Source organism: Suricata suricatta, chromosome 5 (assembly GCF_006229205.1).
Source record: "Suricata suricatta isolate VVHF042 chromosome 5, meerkat_22Aug2017_6uvM2_HiC, whole genome shotgun sequence".
Classification (NCBI taxonomy): domain Eukaryota; kingdom Metazoa; phylum Chordata; class Mammalia; order Carnivora; family Herpestidae; genus Suricata; species Suricata suricatta.
Genome location: NC_043704.1, coordinates 67563509 through 67580832, shown reverse-complemented (window position 1 = coordinate 67580832; position 17324 = coordinate 67563509). Strand labels below are relative to the sequence as shown.

The 17324-nt window shown below is 40.4% G+C and overlaps 2 protein-coding genes across 3 annotated transcripts in view; one reads left to right on the top strand and one right to left on the bottom strand.

Moving 5' to 3' along the window:
• Positions 1-10999, bottom strand: part of FAM162A (family with sequence similarity 162 member A) — a 35907-nt gene extending 24908 nt beyond the window's left edge. The window contains exon 1 of the mRNA XM_029939423.1: positions 10808-10999. Within this exon, the coding sequence (XP_029795283.1) occupies positions 10808-10841 (34 nt within the window). The 5' untranslated portion in view covers positions 10842-10999. The remainder of the gene's footprint in view (positions 1-10807) is intronic.
• Positions 11000-11952: 953 nt separating this feature from the next.
• CCDC58 (coiled-coil domain containing 58) overlaps positions 11953-17324 on the top strand; it is a 28272-nt gene continuing 22900 nt past the window's right edge. The window contains exon 1 of one of the 2 annotated variants that reach the window (XM_029939425.1): positions 11953-12037. In XM_029939425.1, the coding sequence (XP_029795285.1) occupies positions 11987-12037 (51 nt within the window). In that variant the 5' untranslated portion in view covers positions 11953-11986. Of the gene's footprint in view, positions 12038-12119; positions 12259-17324 lie in introns of those variants that run through there. The other variant, XM_029939426.1, reaches the window with a different exon arrangement.

Below are 17324 nucleotides of genomic sequence, written 5' to 3'. Positions count from 1 at the left end.
TATATATCTGATGGCATTAGTGACAAAATAAAATAATTGCATATGATAGTCTTCATGCTAAAATACACTCATAACTTTAAAGCCATATTTTCACTTTTCGGGTGTAGAGTTTGGTGAGTTCCTTGTAGATTTTGGATACTAGCCCTTTATCTGATATGTTTGCACTCATAGGTCTAACAGGAGAAACCTAATGGAAGACAATGGGGAGGGGAAGGGGGAAAGAGTTGGGGAGAGAGAGGGATGCAAAACCTGAGGGACTATCGAATACTGAAAGCAGAACTGGAACCAAGGGTTGAAGGGAGAGGCGGAGAGGTGGTAATGGAGGAGGGCACTTGTGGGGAAGAGCACTGGATGTTATATGGAAACCAACTTGACAAACTATTAAAAAGTAATAAAAATAAAAATATTAAAATTGTTAATTAAAAAAATACAAGGATGGTTTTGAATGGGGGGATGTAAAGGGACACAGGAGCTGATCTGATAGAGCCTAACCTGGAATAATTTGAGCAAGAAACAATGTAGTAATAGATTATGACTTAAGGTATAAAAATATGAATCCATACTGATACAAATAATAACTGAATAAATGAGGGAGAAGGGACAAATCTTCCTTATAGAAAAATCCCAAATACATGTAGATATTCTTCCCTCTGGGATTCCTTTCCCCTGTGGGAAAGTATGAGTTGGACTTAGTGAGTTATATCCAAAGAACAGAGAATGGGAAGGGAAAAACAGTAACTTTACAAGGAGGAAACAAACTGGTCAAGGTTAAAATCATATATCATTTGGATATCGTCTAAGATGATTTAATAAAAAGGGCACTTGACCTCTGTGCTACTTATTCTTTCCTCAAATCCATGACCCTACTCTTATCCTAAGTGAGCATCAAACAAACCCAAATTGAGACATATTCTACAAAATATTTGACCAGTATTCTTCAAAGCTATCAAAATCATGAAAACTAAATAATGTGAAACTGTCACAGACCAGAAGAGACTAAGGAGACACTGACAACTAAATGCAATGTGGCATCCAGGAACAGAAAATGGGACATAAGTAGAATATCTGGTGAGACCTGAATGAAGTCTGTCCTTTAGTTGATAGTAATATACCAATGCTAGTTTCTTAGTTCTGACAAATGTACTATGGTTATGGAAAATGTTAAAATTAGGGACAACTGGGTAAGAGGAATACAGAACTCCTGTACTATCTCTGCAACTTTTGTGTAAATTAAAATTATTCCAAAATAAAAATATATTTTAAACATGGGTACTTGGGTATTAATTATATCTTGTTTTTACTCTGCACAGGTTTTATGAATATTTCATACACACTTGATATTTAATATTTTTAAAATTAGTGAGAATTTGATGTTATCTCTATAAAAATGTCATTCTCATTCACGTGAACTCCAATATGCTTTTGGAATGGGACAGAGAAAGAAAGGAAGGTAGTAGGAAATGCGCTCATTTCAGGGTAGACTTAAAATGTGTAGGGGACACCTGGGTGGCTCAGTTGGTTGAATGTCCAACTTCAGCTCAGGTCACGATCATGCAGTTTGTGGGTTCAAGCTCTGCGTTGGGCTCTGTGTTGACAGCCCAGAGCCTGGAGGCTACTTCTGATTCTGTGTTTCCCTCTCACTCTGCCCCTCCCCCTCTTATCCTCTGTCTCTCTCTCAAAAATAAAATAAAATAAAATAAATTAAAAAAAATTTTAAATGTGTAGATGAGGTCATATGACTAATGTGCACTGATGGAAATGAGATGAGAAAATCATCATGTTAGTATACATCTTGTCACACCTTGCTATTTTCAAGAGTGGTTGACATGGCCTGGGAACTTGTTAGAATAAATGCAAATTCTCAGCTCCCATCCAGACCTACAGAATCTGAGTCTGCATTTTTTTTTAAAAGAGAGAGAGAGCGAGCAAGAGCGAGCAAGCAAGCAGGGTAGAGAAGTAGAGACAGAAAGAGAGAGAGAATCCCAAATCCCAAGCAGGTTCCACACTCAGTGCAGAGCCTGACATGGGACTCGATCCCACCACCCTAGGATCATGACCTGAGCCAAAATCAAGAGTCAGATGCTCAACCATCTGAACTACCTAAGTGCCCTTGGGAGCCTGCATTTTTAATGAGATATCCAAATGATTCACATGAACATTAAATTTCAAGAAGCAAATAGATACCCACATTCATTCAACAGCTGATGAGCACTTACTATGTGCCAAACACATGGAAATGAGTGCCACATATTCCAAAGTCGAAAACTGTACTATTTACTCAGCCTCAGCTGGGAGCTTCATGGAAGTACAAATTCTCAGACCCCACCCCAAACCTTCAGAATCTCCTGGAATATGGCCTAGAAAAAATGTTTTAGTAAGCCCTTTAAGTCATCCTTATGCATACTGAAGTTTAAGAAGCCGTGCTCTAGAAAAGTGAATTTCAAATTTTGCATAGAACAATCACTAAAGTAGCTCAAAAAAAAAAAATTGCAGAGCCAGCCAATTAAATCCCAGTGTCTGGGAGCAGGACTCTGGCCATCAATATTTTTTAAAATTCTCTAAGTGGGGCACCTAGGGAGCTCAGTTGGTTAAGCATCCGACTTCGGCTCAGGTCATGAACTCATGTTTCATGAGTTCGAGCCCCGCGTCGGGCTCTGTGCTGACAGTGCTGAGCCTGGAGTCTGTTTCAGAGTCTGTGTCTCCCTCTCTCTGCCCCTCCCCTGCTTGCACTCTGTCTCTCTCTTTCTCAAAAAAAAAAAGAAAAAAAAATTAAAAAATTAAAAAAAGAATTCTCTACGTGATTCTAACATGCTGCTACGTTTGAGAATCGCCGCTCTGTAACACAATCAGCCTGAGTCCCTGTTGAGCACAGGTTACATTGATGACCAGGGCACCTCCAGAGCCTAATACCTGTTTCTGACAAAGTTCAAAATCCTTCTTTTCAACAACTAATTTTCTGAAAAGAAGTTCTGCTTTACTTCGGACCTCTGCACATCAGTAATATGTAACTCATTACAGAGTTGTATGCCCAATGTTTGGATTTTACAACAGTACGCAGTCTCATACACTTCACGACCTGACAACAAGCACTGTGAATTGTTCTACAGCTGCTTTACCTCCTCTTCCCTTTTGGAAAAGGCTGTATTTCACTTCCTCCATCCTCCATAGCAGCTGGCTCCTCCTCATGGGTAAAAGGCCACTGTCTGATGATTTCACAACGAATGACCAGAGCTTCAAGAGCTGATCCTACCACACCGCTATGAGACCATGTGCCCAACTACCTTCTCTTTTCCTAATGTTCAGGACCCTGGCCTCGAGAAGCAACATGTTCTGGGACAACAACGTTCCCTTTTCATGCCCTATGGAAAGATTTTTTTTTTTAATTTTTTAATGTTTATTTCTCAGAGAGAGACAGAGTGCAAGCAGGGGAGTGGCAGAGAGAGAGGGAGACACAGAATCCGAAGCAGGCTCCAGGTTCTGAGCTGTCAGCACAGAGCTGGACGCGGGGCTTGAACCCATGAACTGCGAGATCATGACCTGAGCCGAAGTCCGATGCTTAACTAACTGAGCCACCCAGGTGCCCCAGATTTTTTTTTTTTTTTAAAGGAGATAGAAGTTTATTGAGTACATTACAAGGGAATGGCAGGCAGGACAGCAGAGGAAAGGCTGTCTGCCCATGTAAAGATATTTTAATAAATACTTAGGCGGTTATCCTGTTAGCCCACAAATGTCTATTTAATCATTCTAGAATTCAAATATGATATTGCTAGTCCTAACACGTCTGCTGTGATAGGAAAGGGCAAGTCTAAGGAGGAGACATTCAAAGTTTGTTTGAGAATCAGATCAATTTTAAGCTAAGCTTATCCTGATCACTGCAAAGGTCATATACACACACCCTTTAATCAATACTATATTTTATAATTATGATGAAATTTTATGTCAAATGTTTGTAGCTGCTCAGTAGACCTAGAAGAATGACTAAGTTAGAATAATTATCTTGCTTAGAGAAGTTAGAGATCTTATTCCTACTCCAAGCTCACGTAATTTAGAGAACCACTGATTTAGTTTCCACATTAGAAGCAAAGCTGGCCTAATGGTTGGCTGCAGCAAAACAAACCAATGAACCAGAGATATTAACCTACTCTTGAGATTTTTCAATAATTAGGCTTGATATCTCCTGTCTGCAATTATTCTGAAAACAATGGGTATTCAAACTCTGACTTGCCCAGTTCTTGTATGCGACATAGACTTCCAAATCTCCCAGCCAGGCTCCCATCCCTCGCAAACCTGCCTGCCTTCTTAATGAGGTCCATGCTAATGTTCTAGGGCTTAGAATTTAAGTGATGACACAGGCCTACCATACTCTGGCTCTGGTTACTGTGCCTATCCATGCTCCCCAACAGTGAGAGTCCTTTTGTGTGCCAAATGCCCAAAAGGATTTGGAAAACAGGCAGAAGGGCTCTGAGCAGGAAAACAATAACGGTGATTTTATGCAGTATATCTGAGTGCAGAATGCGGGACAAGCCAGGGGTGAGGAAAAAGTACGGGTAAAGGAAACAGGAGTAGGAAGACATAAATAGGGGACCCTCCTTTTAGGTGGTGTCGCACAACACTGTTGTTCAAGTAGGCTGTGTAAAAGAAATAATACAGCTATAGGTCCTAATGGTGAGTACCTAACAGATGTGAAAAATACTAGGGAGGAAAAATGCCACGAGAGATCGACATTATGAACTTTGGTGGGCTGGCTGGAACCCTAATCACCATCTGTAACATTGCTTGTACAGGAAAAAAATTTTAGAGTTCAAAAGACAGATTTATAAATAAGCCCTTGGAACTTGGTCAGTTTTTTTGTTTGTTTGTTTTTTGTTTTTTTGGAACCTGGCCAATTTTTAAATGGGGAGGAAACTATGAAAGAAATCTTGCAGTTCTATGTATCTGGTGGCCAAACTTCAGTGAGATGGGGCCATTCCTTGTTTTTTTTTTTTTCCCCTTCAATCAAATTGTATCCCATTTCCAACAGTGGCATTTGAAACTCTCTTGGCCTTAGCTGTTGACCTAAATCCACTTTGTGACAGAAACAGATTCCCCGCTTGTCCATCTGTTTTCTCATCCTTCCCTGCACGCTTATAAGAACACTAGGCCTTCCTTCACTGTAGTGAAGCATTCCATCTGGGATCCTCTTACTGAGTATGCCAAACTTATCTCACCACCTCTAGATTCTTCCCTCTGCCCTTTTCCTTCCAAATGTCTCCCTGCTTTAAAAGAAATAAACTTTAAGTTAGAAAAGTAACATTTCCTCATTATAGAAATTTGGAAGCTTAAAAGAAAGTATGAAGAAAAAATAAAAACACCTATAATCACATCTTCCAGGGTTAACAACTTGGTATATTTCTTCCCAGACATTTTCCTATGCTTAAATATAACGTATACATTTTTCATAATCAAATACTGTATTTTGGTTATGTCAAAATGCTTTTCCAAGAGATTAACTAAAAAATACTTTTGGTGGCTATATAACATCCAACACATGGATATAACCCAAATTTAATCATTCCCTTGGCTGGGTTTCCCCCCCCAATTTCACTATTACAAAAATGAGCAGTTTTCTACCCAAATCTCTGATGGCATTTCTGACTGTTTTCTTACATAGAATCCTGGTAGTGCAGGGTTAGGGAATATGAACGCTTTTAAGATGACAACAACTGCTTTCCAGAAAGGCAGAGCTGGTTTACACTTCTTCCTAGAGCTGATGAGAACTCTGGTCTCATTGTACCACAGTGGCATTGAGGGTATGCTATCTTAGACAAAACAATCACGTACACAGTTCCTATCAATAAAAAACTAATCTCCTTCTTTTCATAGTTCAAATGACTAAATAAGTGGCATGTATTTAATTTACAATCTTGGCCTCACCACCCACACATTTTACTGTAATGTTTCTTCCCCTACTCATTTTATTAAAATTGCTCTAACATTAGTGATCTCTCTCTAGTCCCATGAATGCTTTTTAGAATCTCGCCATTAGCTCACTTGATTCTACCCTTCCTATCTTTGTGGCCATTTGACTCAACTGAGCTCAGCTTTCTACAAGACCTCTGAACCTTCTGACATTCACTGTTATATTCTCTCCCTTCATCTCTGACCTCTATGGTGTACCTGCTTTAATGTCCATCTCCATGACTTACACTGTATGACAGGCCTCCAAGATTCAGTCTTTGCCTCTCTCCTGCATTCGTCTGTTTCAGGGAGGACTCCCTCCTTTGTCCCCTAGTCTTTGACTGGGAAATCCCACATTTACCTATAACTCAATGTCACCTACCACTCAATAATGCATGACCCCTCTGCCACAGCAGTATCCCTTCTTAACTTTCCTATTTCTGACAACGGGGCAACACTCCTACAGTCCTCCACACTCAAAAACTTCAGTTTTGAGGCGCCTGGATGGCTCAGTTGACTGAGCAGCCAACTTCAGCTCAGGTCATGATCTCACTGTTTTGGCCCCGCATCAGGCTTGCTGGGGTTAGCATGGAGGGATCCTCTGTCCCCACTCCTCCCAAACATTAAAAAACAAAATTATTAAAAAAAAAAAACATACAAAACTTCAGTCTTCCTTAAATTATCCTGTCTCAGAGAGCCACAGTAATTTCTTCAAAATACTTCCTATGTATAAGTATACACACACACATAATCATCTCCATCATCACCTCACACACAGACTTCTGTAATATCTTCACAGGTACTAGCTATTCATGTATGCAGCAGCCATGTTAATTTTCCAAAAATGTTTTGAGACCTTCTGCGTAAAGGCTTCCTTTTTGCCCCAATGAATGTAGTTCAAAACACTCAAAGGCCACACCTTTTCTTTTACCTCCTGACTGAAATCCAAGGTAATCCTCTGTCCTTATTACTCTTTCTCTTCGCACATCCTCTCCAGACTCATTTCTGCTCCTACCTTTGCTCTTGTCTGTCTCCCATACCTTCTGTTTCAACAGAGCCTTCACTAGATAATCTTAACCTATACTTCTATTCCTTTCTTAAAGCAAGTGGTATGCTGGGTTTTGGGAGGAGGTCAGTGGGGAAAATCCCTGATTCATAGTGTTTGCCAATAACCCTCGCCACAGCAGATTTCAAGGTACCAATGAAACATGACTAATTATGAAATTGGGAAGAGATGTGCCCAAAGCCAATAGGAACTGGCTCCACGATACCATGGCAGCACTTAAAATCGCTTCTGCAATCTAGAACTTAATATATCCTGTCCCGCATAAGCTCTCCAGATGTACTATACAGGTAGATTTGTTCACGGCAATAAACTGCAGCCCCTGCAAAGAGTGGGAGTCCACTCACTTTAGAGCATTCAGAGGGTACAGGGCACACAATGTGTGCTCAACAAAACCCTGTTGGCAGGCACTGGTGGGTGTGATAAGCAAAGCCAAAGAACACTAAAAATGGGCATGTATTCATTTAGGGTTGGTTAGCGAGAACAAACAAAAGAATAATGAAGGAGCAGAATGTGATGGAAATGAAATCAGAATAGGAGCCAGAAGGGGCCCTGGGTGGCTCAGTCAGTTAAGCGTCCGACTTCGGCTCAGGTTATGTTGTGGGTTTGAGCCCCGCATAGGGCTCTGTGTCAAACGCTTGCTCAGAGCCTGGAGCCTGCTTCGGATTCTGTGTCTCCTTCTCTTTCTGCCCCTTCTCCGTTTGCCCTCTGTCTCACTCTGTCTCTCAAAAATCAATAAATGTAAAAAAAAGAAAAAAAAGAATAGGAGCCAGGAGATATTGGTTATGTCTCAGCTTTGTACCTGTATGACTCTTCTGGGACCAACTTAATTCCCTTCTGAGGCCCTAAGTTTCCTCATCTGTAAAATTAGGGGGCTAAACTGTATGACCTCTAAGTTATCTCTTGATTCTAATGCTGCAGAATGTCAGTTAAACTGACAAGGAGGCTCTCTGTGGTTCTCTGTATTGGTATAACAATGATAATAATAAAATCATTTTAAAGTCTGTTGAAAAGTCAAAGAAGTTTAGGATAATAAAATTTTTCTGAAGATGTGAAGAAACATTCTTGTAAGGCCATTCCATTCCTTTCATCTAATAATTATTCTGTAGAAATAATTATTAAAAATAATAATTTTAAGTTTTAAATTTTTTTAAATTAAAAATGATTATTCCAAAAATATTTCCTGTCTACTATGAGCTGGACACTGATAAATACTGGGGATTTAGTAAAAACAATTTAGTCTTCACCCCCATGGAACCTAAAGGAGTAGGAGTCAGTAACCATTTCGTTCCAAATCATAGTATCAGTGCCTTTTAACTTAAAGAGCATAGATTGCTCTAAGGAATGGATGCAAGATATGGATCCTCTCTTCCTAAATAGGTACCCAGTCATACAAATATGAATATAATTTCAGATGTTCATAGGACCTCTCACCTGAGAAGGGGTCCAAGAGCCATAAGTTAACAACTCTGACCTATATCTATAGCTATATCTACAAAATGATAAACAAATTCAAGCTCATAAAAACCTATATTCTGTTTGTACAGCAAAGATTTCCAACGGAAACATTTTAAAATAAAGGTCCATCATTTAAAGGATTAAGCTTTGGCTATTTGAAATTTCACTGACCTAGACTATCTTATTCCAAATAGTAATCTGGATAAGTGAGGCATGCCTAGATTATGTTTCTATTTGATTTGCCATTCTTTTGGTTAAGGTTGCCTGATAAATCAGTCTTTTTACTGAAAATCCATTTGCACACGAATGTGTGCTTCCATTTTCCAAGTAAATTTGCACTTCATGACACTTCCATTTCACGCTAAAGAGACCCAATTAGGGGCACCTGGGTGGCTCAGTCAGTCAAGCATCCAACTCTTGATTTCAGCTCAGTTCATGATCTCCTGGTTCTGAGATCAAACTGCACTTTGGGGCCCCGTGCTGAGTGCAGAGCCAGCTTGGGTTTCTTTCTCTTTTTCTGCCCCTCCCCTGCTTGCCCTTTCTCTCTCTCTCTCTCTCAAAACAAACAAGCAAACATTAAAAAAAAAGAGAGGCCCAATTAGCCATGACAAACACATATACAGCACACACATATCCTGAATAAGCAGCCTCAACGAAGCAAAGAGCACAAGTTCCCGAATTAGAAGGCACTTACTCATCTCCAAGTTCTAACATTTTATGGCTGAATGATCTTGGACAACTCATTTAACCATCTGACCTATGTTCATTCACTTGCACATTGGAGAATGGATGATAAGACTTACCTAAGAAGGATACTATAAGAAATCAATCAAGTAAAATAATGTATGTCAGAGTATTTAGCTATAAAAATGGGAACAAGTGGGTGAAAGGGCAGATTGCTTAGAGTTGCTCACAAAACATCAGACATTCAAAGAAGACCCTTTGGAAAGAGTTCTTCATGTAACATTCTTAGTGGATCTATCTGGAATAAAGCAAATTGTTCTTCAATTTTTAGCTCAAGGAATTTTGTTTTGATTGAATGCCCAATACTGAAGTTCTTCAATATCAAAAGTCTGCAGAGAGGCTTTTGAATCTTTATAATGCATAAATATATCTTCAAGGCAGAAGATAAACTACTTACAAACCCTTGGTCTTAGTTCCTAGGTAGTCAAAGTCTCGTTCACTCTATTTTAGTTTTTTTACAGAGCCATGATTCTTTCACTTACCTTGTAACAGCTGACAGGTCAACAGGTTGTACACAAAAGATTTTAGATAAATTAGTTCAACGAAGTTAAACAAATCAAGGAACTCAATCTCTCTTAGTGGAGGGAGTGTTTATTTTAAAAGAAGCAAATAATATTCTCCAGTTTGAGCCATATTTTCCACTCCATTCTCCACTGGAACACAAAATAAGCCATATAAAAGATAACTTTTTTTTTTTTTACATTTCTTCATTTACATTTGTAATGCACATTACTTCAATAGGCAAGTTTGGAGTTATTCTTTCTTTAAAATTTGAAGTAGGCAACTTTTTAGTAATTTGCTCCGAGGAACAAAAAAAATCACTACACCTTAGCAAAGCTCATGCCTGGAAAAGAGTCAAGAGGCAAACATTCCGATTTCTCAGCCCCTACTAAGCAGAGGCTCTGGTAGTTTCCCAAGGAGACAAATTAAGCTCTGACTCCAAATACACATTACACAAATGCATAGTAGAAAAATAAACTGCAGAATCTACGTTAACACTTTCCTCCAAGAAATTCAAAGTACGTCACTTACGATTGCTTGAGAAACGTATCTCTTATTTTAGGAAAACATTTACTATTATTCTGTAAAACCTTAAATCCCTTTTCTAATCAGTCACTAAGTGGGTAGGAAACCCTAGACTCGAAGTTTTCTGAGAGCAGAGAGAAACTTTTGAGGTGGCCAGAGGCTGGGGAGTCTCATACAGAGATATGGACGGGAGGGGTTAGGGCGGAAAGCTCAATCTACCAGGCAAATGGCGGGGGGCGAGGGAGGGGGCTCTAGGGATTGGCAGGTGCGTTAAGAACCGAGTTCGGTGGTGACGGGATGGGGGTGGGGCGATAGCAGGGAGCAAGGCCTTCTTAAGTTGGTGGGAGCAGGGTGGACGCAGGGCCAGGCGCCAGGGTCACTCTGGACCAACCCTGACTATCTGCTTAGCAGTGGCACTCTTAGCCTTTGCTCTCTCCCATCACTGGGGTAGGATTCTGAGGAACTTGGGAGTGCGTGATGAACTCAAGCAATTACCAGGCTTGGGGGAGCTGCAGGATTCCTCAATCTCCAGCAGCCATGCTGTCTTCCCAACCTCCCCCAGCCCGCCCCGCGTCTCACCCGCTGCCCAGCGTAGGCCGCGCAGGCTCCCCATGGCCGCCTACTCCGCCGACCCGACTGCGCCTCGCGGGCGGTGACAGCACCGGCCCGTTCAATGTCACCAAACTCCGCAACTGGAAAGGGGCGGGCGATGCTGGCAGAACAGACATGTGTGACTTGAGGGCGGACCCAGCAGGACGCTCGGGGCGTCCGGGCAGGGCCAGCGTGGCGCACGGAGCGTGTGGGACGTGCGTGACGCGCAGACTGTGCAGACTGAGCGCCAGGTTCCGCTCCTCACGGTGCCGCGTCCTGGACGCGTATTTAAAAAAGCTTTTGTGGAGTTTGGGTGTTAGTGGCCTTTGCGATATCATTCTCTGTGTCTAAGAAAGTATCCGTTTGAAATAGAAGAAATGTGATCACTGCAGAACTGCTGTGAACTGCAGACCCCGAAATCACACTGCCTAGATAAACCTAATATTTCAATACTGTTTTTCCAGCGTTTTCAATGAACATACTGCCTTTATCAAAAACATAAATTAAGTTCCTAGTGATCAATGGACACCGTGTCTTAGTGAGCATATTTCTCAGCCTACGTGAGAAATTCACATGTATGCTTCCTATTTCTTCAATTTGCCTATTTTTATAAAATGAAACTAAGCATTTCCCCACCTGAACACTTTATACAACCCTTACCCCACACTGCCGTATTACCAAACCTGGGCCAAGATTGTATGTTCAACCCACTGAGCCACTCAGGCGCCCCCAGTAATTTTTTTTTAAAACATTTCTTAGCAGTCCCAAATTCTTAACGAACAAAAGTCTCTGTGCTCAAGGGACGGGAGGTAAATAATAAAGTGGGAGATTAAGAAAACCTCACTCTACTCTAGGTTTCCTCTTCAAAGGACCAGGTTGGTGCCACCAAGGTAAAAAAAAATGGGATTGGAGTAAAACAATCCCTTCAAGTTCTGATACTCTCCGATACAACGAGGCCAGTTCCAGGAGGCCGTGTTAAAGGTGTAAGACCGAAAAGAAGGACACAGCAGGGTTACAGGTTTCGATGCAGATGAGTACTAGGGAACAGACAAACCTTGCCTTAGCTTCTTCGCTGATTTTCTTCGGAATAAATTTTGTTAGGCGGCGACGCGGACACCTTTGCTCCGTGGTGATTGGCTCCCGGCGGGGGCCTCGCGTTTGTCCAATATGGCGGCGCCCAGTGGCAGTGTGAACTGTGAGGAGTTCGCCGAGTTCCAGGTGATGGGGTTTTCCTCCTGTGGCAGGTGTTACCCCCCAACTGTCTTCGAATCCTGTACCCTGCTGTGGCCTGGGAGGGAGTGCGGATCGGTTGTGGAAGAAGCGGGCAGTTCCAGGCTCCTTTTTCCAGCCATTGGAGGTCATGGGGGCGCGGGCTTGGCCATGGAGAGCGAGGCAGCTCCGTGGGTGTCATGGTTCTCCCAGCGGCGACCAGGCCTCGGGTAACCGTCCTGGGAAACTCCGAGTGGTTCCGAGGTGGTAAAACCAAGCTTGTGCCGGGTTGTAGGGATTATAACAACCTTTGAAGCCATCCCCTGAACTCAGTTCCTAGCGTCTGCCATCCTCATCGTACTTTAAGTTGACCATTTGTAGGAGAGAAGAAAGTGAAGGAGAACTTATTTACTTGATAAAACAAAACAAAGAACCTGGTACAAGTTTTACTGTTTTGATGGGGCACAACGTTTGGAGCCTTTGAAGGGGCGATTAATTTTAGTACCTGTTGTGGTGCTCTGCCTTCCTAACCGTTAGAGGAAATGTAACACTTAAGGAAAACGTATTTTAGGGCTAATACCAATCCACGAATTAAAGAAAGGGGTCTAGATTTTAACTAAGTTAGTATGAAGTTATCTGTTTTATTGTAGGCATAAACGTGCTTGTGTCTAGATAAAGAGTTGAATTAAAAAATCATGACCTTACAAATGTATCTTTAAAGATAATGAAAAATAGTTTCATGTATCACTGATCTATCTGTAGGAAGTTTTGTGCTATGAACCATTTTGTAGGAAGTGGTATTCTTGAAGATAACCTCAACAGACTGAATTATGACAAACATTTGGCCAAAGAAGTTTATGTGGGGTCTTTCCACTTTCCCTGTGACCTCTTCACTTCAGCTCCTTCTCAGAATAGATCAGTACAACACCAGCCAACTTCAAATATGATCAAAGTGCTGGACAAATACAGATACTTGTAAAAATCTGAAATAAGATAGAAAAAAAATCGGTATGGAATATTTAAGATTAACAGGCCCATTTGTTGCCTTGGTCTTTCACATTAATTAGTACTATGAATTGATAAGCTCAGATAACTGAGCAATAATAGCCTTAACGTTTACTAGAATGAGCACTGGTGAGGGAGTTAGATGTGGGTTCTAATACTGCTTCTGCCATTAAAGTTTTGGGACCTTGAGCTAATTGCTTAACCACTTAGGAATTAACTTTTGAATCTATAAAATAAGCTTTTGTTAAGTGAGATTTAAAACTGTTTCCGTCTCTCTAATTATTTGAATCTCTAAGACCATGCTTTCTTGTCAAGTTAGCAAACATATAGTGTGTACAGTGTGCTCTTGGCTTCAGGTGTAGATTCCTATGAATCATCACTTATATACAGCACTCAGTGCTCATCCCAACAAGTGCCCTCCTCAATGCCCATCACCCATTTCCCCCCCCAACCTTCAGTTTATTTTCTCTATTTAAAAATATCTTATGATTTGCCTTCCTCTCTGTTTGAAACTATTTTTTCTCCTTCCCTTCCCCCATGGTCTTCTGTTTAGTTTCTCAAATTCCACATATGAGTGAAAACATATGATATCTTTTTCTGCATGACTTATTTCACGTAACATAATACCCCCCAGTTCAATCCATGTTGTTGCAAATGGCAAGATTTCATTCTCATTGCCAAATAGTATCCCATTGTATATATAAACCACATCTTCTTTATCCATTCATCAGTTGATGGACATTTGGGCTCTCTCCATAATTTGGCTATTGTCCATAATGCTGCTATAAACATTGGGGTACATGTGCCCCTATGAATCAGCACTCCTGTATCCTTTGGATAAATTCATAGTAGTGCTATTGCTGGGTAGTAGGGTAATTTTATTTTTAATTTTTTTTAGGAATGACTATACTGTTTCACGTAGTGGTTGCACCAGTTTGCATTCCCACCAACAGTGCAAGAGGGTTCCCTGTTTCTCTATATCCTTGCCAACATTTGTTTTCCTGAGTCGTTAATTTTAATGCTTATTTTTGAGAGACACACACAGAGCATAAACGGGGGAGGGACAGAGAGAGAGAGGGAGATATAGAATCTGAAGCAGGCTCCAGGCTCTGGGCTGATGCGGGATTCGGGGCCGGGAACTCACGAACTGTGAGGTCATGACTTGAGTGGAAGTCAGATGCATAACTGAGCCACCCAGGCTCCCCCTGAGTTGTTAATTTTAGCCACTCTGGTGTGAAGTGGATCTCAATGTCATTTTGATTTGTATTTGATCTGATTTGTGGTCTTGGTCTGTTGGTCATCTGGTTGTCTTTGGAAAAGTGTCTATTCATGTCTTCTGCCCATTTCTTCACTGGATTATTTGTTTTTTGAGTGTTGAGTTTGGGAAGTTCTTTATAAATTTTGAATACTAATCCTTTATGCAATATGTCATTTGGAAATATCTTCTCCCATTCCATCTGTTGCCTTTTAGTTTCCTTTGCAGTGCAGAAGCTTTTTATCTTGATGAGGCCCCAATAGTTCAGTTTTGCTTTTATTTCCCTTGCCTTTGGAGACATGTTGAGTAACAAGTTGCTGTGTCTGAGGTCAAAGAGGTTGTTGCCTGTTTTCTCCACTAAGGTTTTGATGGTTTCCTGTCTCACATTTAGAGCTTTCATCCATTTTGAATTTATTTTTGTGTATGGTGTAGAAAAATGGTCCAGTTTCATTCTTCTGCATGTTGCTTTCCAGTTCTCCCAGCACCATTTGTTAAGGAGACTGTTTTTTTTTTTTTTTCCATTGGATGCTCTTTCCTGGTTTGTCAAAGATTAGTTGGCTGTACATTTGTGGGTCCAATTCTCTATTCTATTCCAGACAGACATAGTGTCTGTCTGAAACTAAATTTCAAAGGATCTCTTTTGAAAAACACAACAGTGCTTTAAAAAACACTTTTATTTTTTCTTTTGGAAGGTCAGATAAGATGTAAGGGGAGCAGGGCACCTAGTGGCTCAATCAGTGGTTAGGGCTTTGACTTTGGCTCAGGTCATGATCTTATGATCCGTGGGTTTGAGCCCCGCTTCGGGCTCTGTGCTGACAGCTTAGAGCCTGGAGCCTGCTTTAGGTTCTGTGTCTCCCTCTCTCTCTCTGCCCCTACCCCACTCATGCTCACTCTCCCTCTCTCTCAAAAATAAATAAACATTAAAAAAAATTTTTTTAAAGATGTAAGGGGAGCAAAAGCTAAATTCTCTTGTAGAACCATTCCATTCACAGAAATAATGTAAATTAAAAGGTCATAAAATGAGTTTCATTAGTGAAACCTGGGGTAACTTTTTAGATAGTTTTTCTAGGGTTTTTCCAAATGTGTGGTTTATAATGGAGAATAACCTGGGTTGAAAGTTCGAAGATCTGGGGTGCCTGGGTGGCTCAGTCGGTTGAGTGTCCGACTTCGGCTCAGGTCATGATCTCATGGTTTGTGGATTCGAGCCCCGCATCGGGCTCTGTGCTGTCAGCTAGCTCAGAGCCTGGAGCCTGTCTTCAGATTCTGTATCTCCCTCTCTCTCTGACCTTCCCCTGCTCATGCTGTCTCTCTTTCTCTCTCTCTCTGCAAAATAAATAAAAACAGTAAAAAGCAAATTTTTTTTAAGTCAGAAGATCTGATTTTCTAGAGCTGTCCTTGGCATAGCACTTAACCTCATTGTAAGTTAGTATAAGAACATTTGCCACTACTATCATAGGCACACATGAACATAAGTGAAGGTACTGTAAAATGTAAAAATTTAGTATAACATTTAGATTTAGATAAATTAGGTAAAATTATAAGCTGTGGTTAGCTGTCACACACAAATTATTAATCAAATGTAATATTTTTTAAAGCTGTGAAACCATTACATTTTGCATGTACATACCCTAAATATGAAGAGCACTGCACTGAGTACCGTGGGAGAGAAACAGGAAATCATGTATTTTTTATTATAATGATTTAGGTACTTTTTCTTTAAAATTTTATTATGAAAATGTCCAAACACTACAGAAAAGTTGAAAGAATTTTACAGTGAACACTTATGTACACCTAGATTCTATAATCAGTGATTTGCTCTATTTACTCCATCACATACCCGTCTCCATATACCCATCAATTCACCTCTTTATTTTTTTGATGAATTTTTTAGTAAGTTTTAAACTTCCATATTCTTCACTCCTAAACATATCACTATTCATATCATTAACTAGAGTTCAATATTTGCCCACTTTCATTCTGTAAAATCTACATGCAGTGAAATACACTGATGTTAAGCATACCATTCTTTTGATACTTACATATACTTGTAGTATAAACCATCATCAACATAAGAGAGTAATATTGTCACCTCCAAAGGTTTCTCATGCCCTTCCCAGTCAGTCCCTGTCCATATGTCCCTCCTCCTACCCTTTTAAAACTACTATACTGATTTTTTTCCATATAGGTGGATGTTTTAAAGTTTGACTGTTTAAGGTATTTTAAGTTTTTGCAGGGTTTTATTTTCCACTATAAAAGCTGGACTTAGCACTTCTGGAAAATACACTATTTCCAGAAAAAATGTTTAAAATTGAGTGTCTAGAATTCTATTTGAATACTCATTTAGTAAGAATTTATTTATTTATTGTATTGTATTCTTCTGCTGGGGCTACCATAACAAATTCCACAGACTACGTGGCTTAAACAACAGAAATTCATTTTTCACAGTTCTAGAGGCTCAAAGTCCAAGCTCAAAGTCCTGTCAGGGTTGTTTTCTGGTTCTTCATGGCTTCCTGGCTTGCATGTTGCAGCCTCATTGATGGCCAAAAAGAGACAGACAGACAGACAGACAGAGATATTTCGTGTCTCTTCCTTGTATAAGGATGTAAGTTCTGTAGGATTAGGGCCCCACCCTTATGACCTCATTTAACCCTAATTACCTCCCTATAGACTTTATCTCCAAATATAGTCACACTGCGGGTTAGGACTTTAAACATATGAATTTGGTGTGGTGGGAGACACAATTCACTGTATAACAAATAACTGTTAGGTACCAGACACTTGAGACTCCATGGACAGAATATAAAACAAGGAACATAATGCAAGCAGGGATCTAAAACGTGTAGAAGATAATTAGAATATGAATAAAATGCTATAATGGTCAGAGAGAAGTAAACTAAGAGATGGAAATTGAGTTGGACCTTAGGCAAGACCAGGGGAATTCTAAGTAGAAGGAAAGGTATATAGGCAGAAATTTTATGTATTTGGGGGAAATAGCCAATCACTATTGCTGGAATTCAGGATTTTCACAGGGACACA